Here is a 906-nt window from a genome sequence, read left to right on the forward strand (position 1 = left end):
CACCCTACAGCTGATTATTCTGCTAAAAGCACCTTTAGGATTAATAACGGTCAGAGCTCTTATAACGCAGGACCTGTACATCTTGCCACAACATGGAATACATAAGCTTTTTTACATGTTACTATTACATAAGCACCTGAATACATGTTACTCCAGATCAACACCTAAATACAGCTCCTCACCTATTTCCCATTTTTCTTCCCTTTAATATCTGTAAATAAAGCAAGTTTTTGAATCCGTTTTATAAATTTTGGGTTCTTTGTGTATGAAGATATTGAGTTAGTAATTTTGCATCAAAAATGTCATATATTCTTCAGCTGTTATTTATGTTCACAGTGTTAAAAAAAAATCTAGTCAAAATGATCTCACTTTAGATCTTAAAACTACAAAAAGTCTACCTGTCTACAGAAAATATAAATGAATTAAAATATTAACTCCTAGGGCTGTAACTTGGTCAATGGGTGACTGTCTCGTTTCAAAATTTTTTATGAAAATATTCATGAATGCCCTTGTTCATTAATAGGATACTGATAGGATAAAGAAGATAAAAAGGGTTTGAATGTGCAAACATATTCAAAATTAAATGCTTATTGTGCTTCTCTGATCCAAAATTGAAAGTATTAAAAAAATGAAATATTTTGTCGTGTGAACAAAATACACACATCTGATCAGAGTCACTTCAGCTAGGCTAATATCCATTACTTGTCAAAGGAAATACATCCAAATTACTACATTTGAATTAAAACAGTTTCTCAACACCATGGTATTCAATCACGTGACATGCTCACTTCTACTACGTAATCACTCAATGATCATCATAAGCAGGTAGTGTCCTTCCTCATTTTTCTTTTCCTACTGTTTCCTGAAAATAATGTTCAGTTTCAACAGACTATAGTTCCTATAAAC

The 906-nt window shown here is 31.9% G+C and overlaps 1 protein-coding gene across 12 annotated transcripts in view; it reads right to left on the minus strand.

Annotated features, from left to right (window-relative positions):
- Positions 1 to 906, minus strand: part of LOC119585187 (voltage-dependent L-type calcium channel subunit beta-1-like) — a gene marked incomplete at its 5' end in the record, with an annotated part of 60,717 nt that overhangs the window by 12,104 nt on the left and 47,707 nt on the right. For 2 of the 12 annotated variants that reach the window (XR_005229880.1, XM_037933833.1), the window contains 1 exon segment: positions 183 to 211. Coding sequence is in view for 1 of the 2 variants with exons in the window: in XM_037933833.1 (XP_037789761.1) it covers positions 183 to 211 (29 nt within the window). 12 annotated transcript variants of the gene reach the window in all.

The sequence above is a fragment of the Penaeus monodon genome, chromosome 19 (genome assembly GCF_015228065.2).
Source record: "Penaeus monodon isolate SGIC_2016 chromosome 19, NSTDA_Pmon_1, whole genome shotgun sequence".
Classification (NCBI taxonomy): Eukaryota; Metazoa; Arthropoda; class Malacostraca; order Decapoda; family Penaeidae; genus Penaeus; species Penaeus monodon.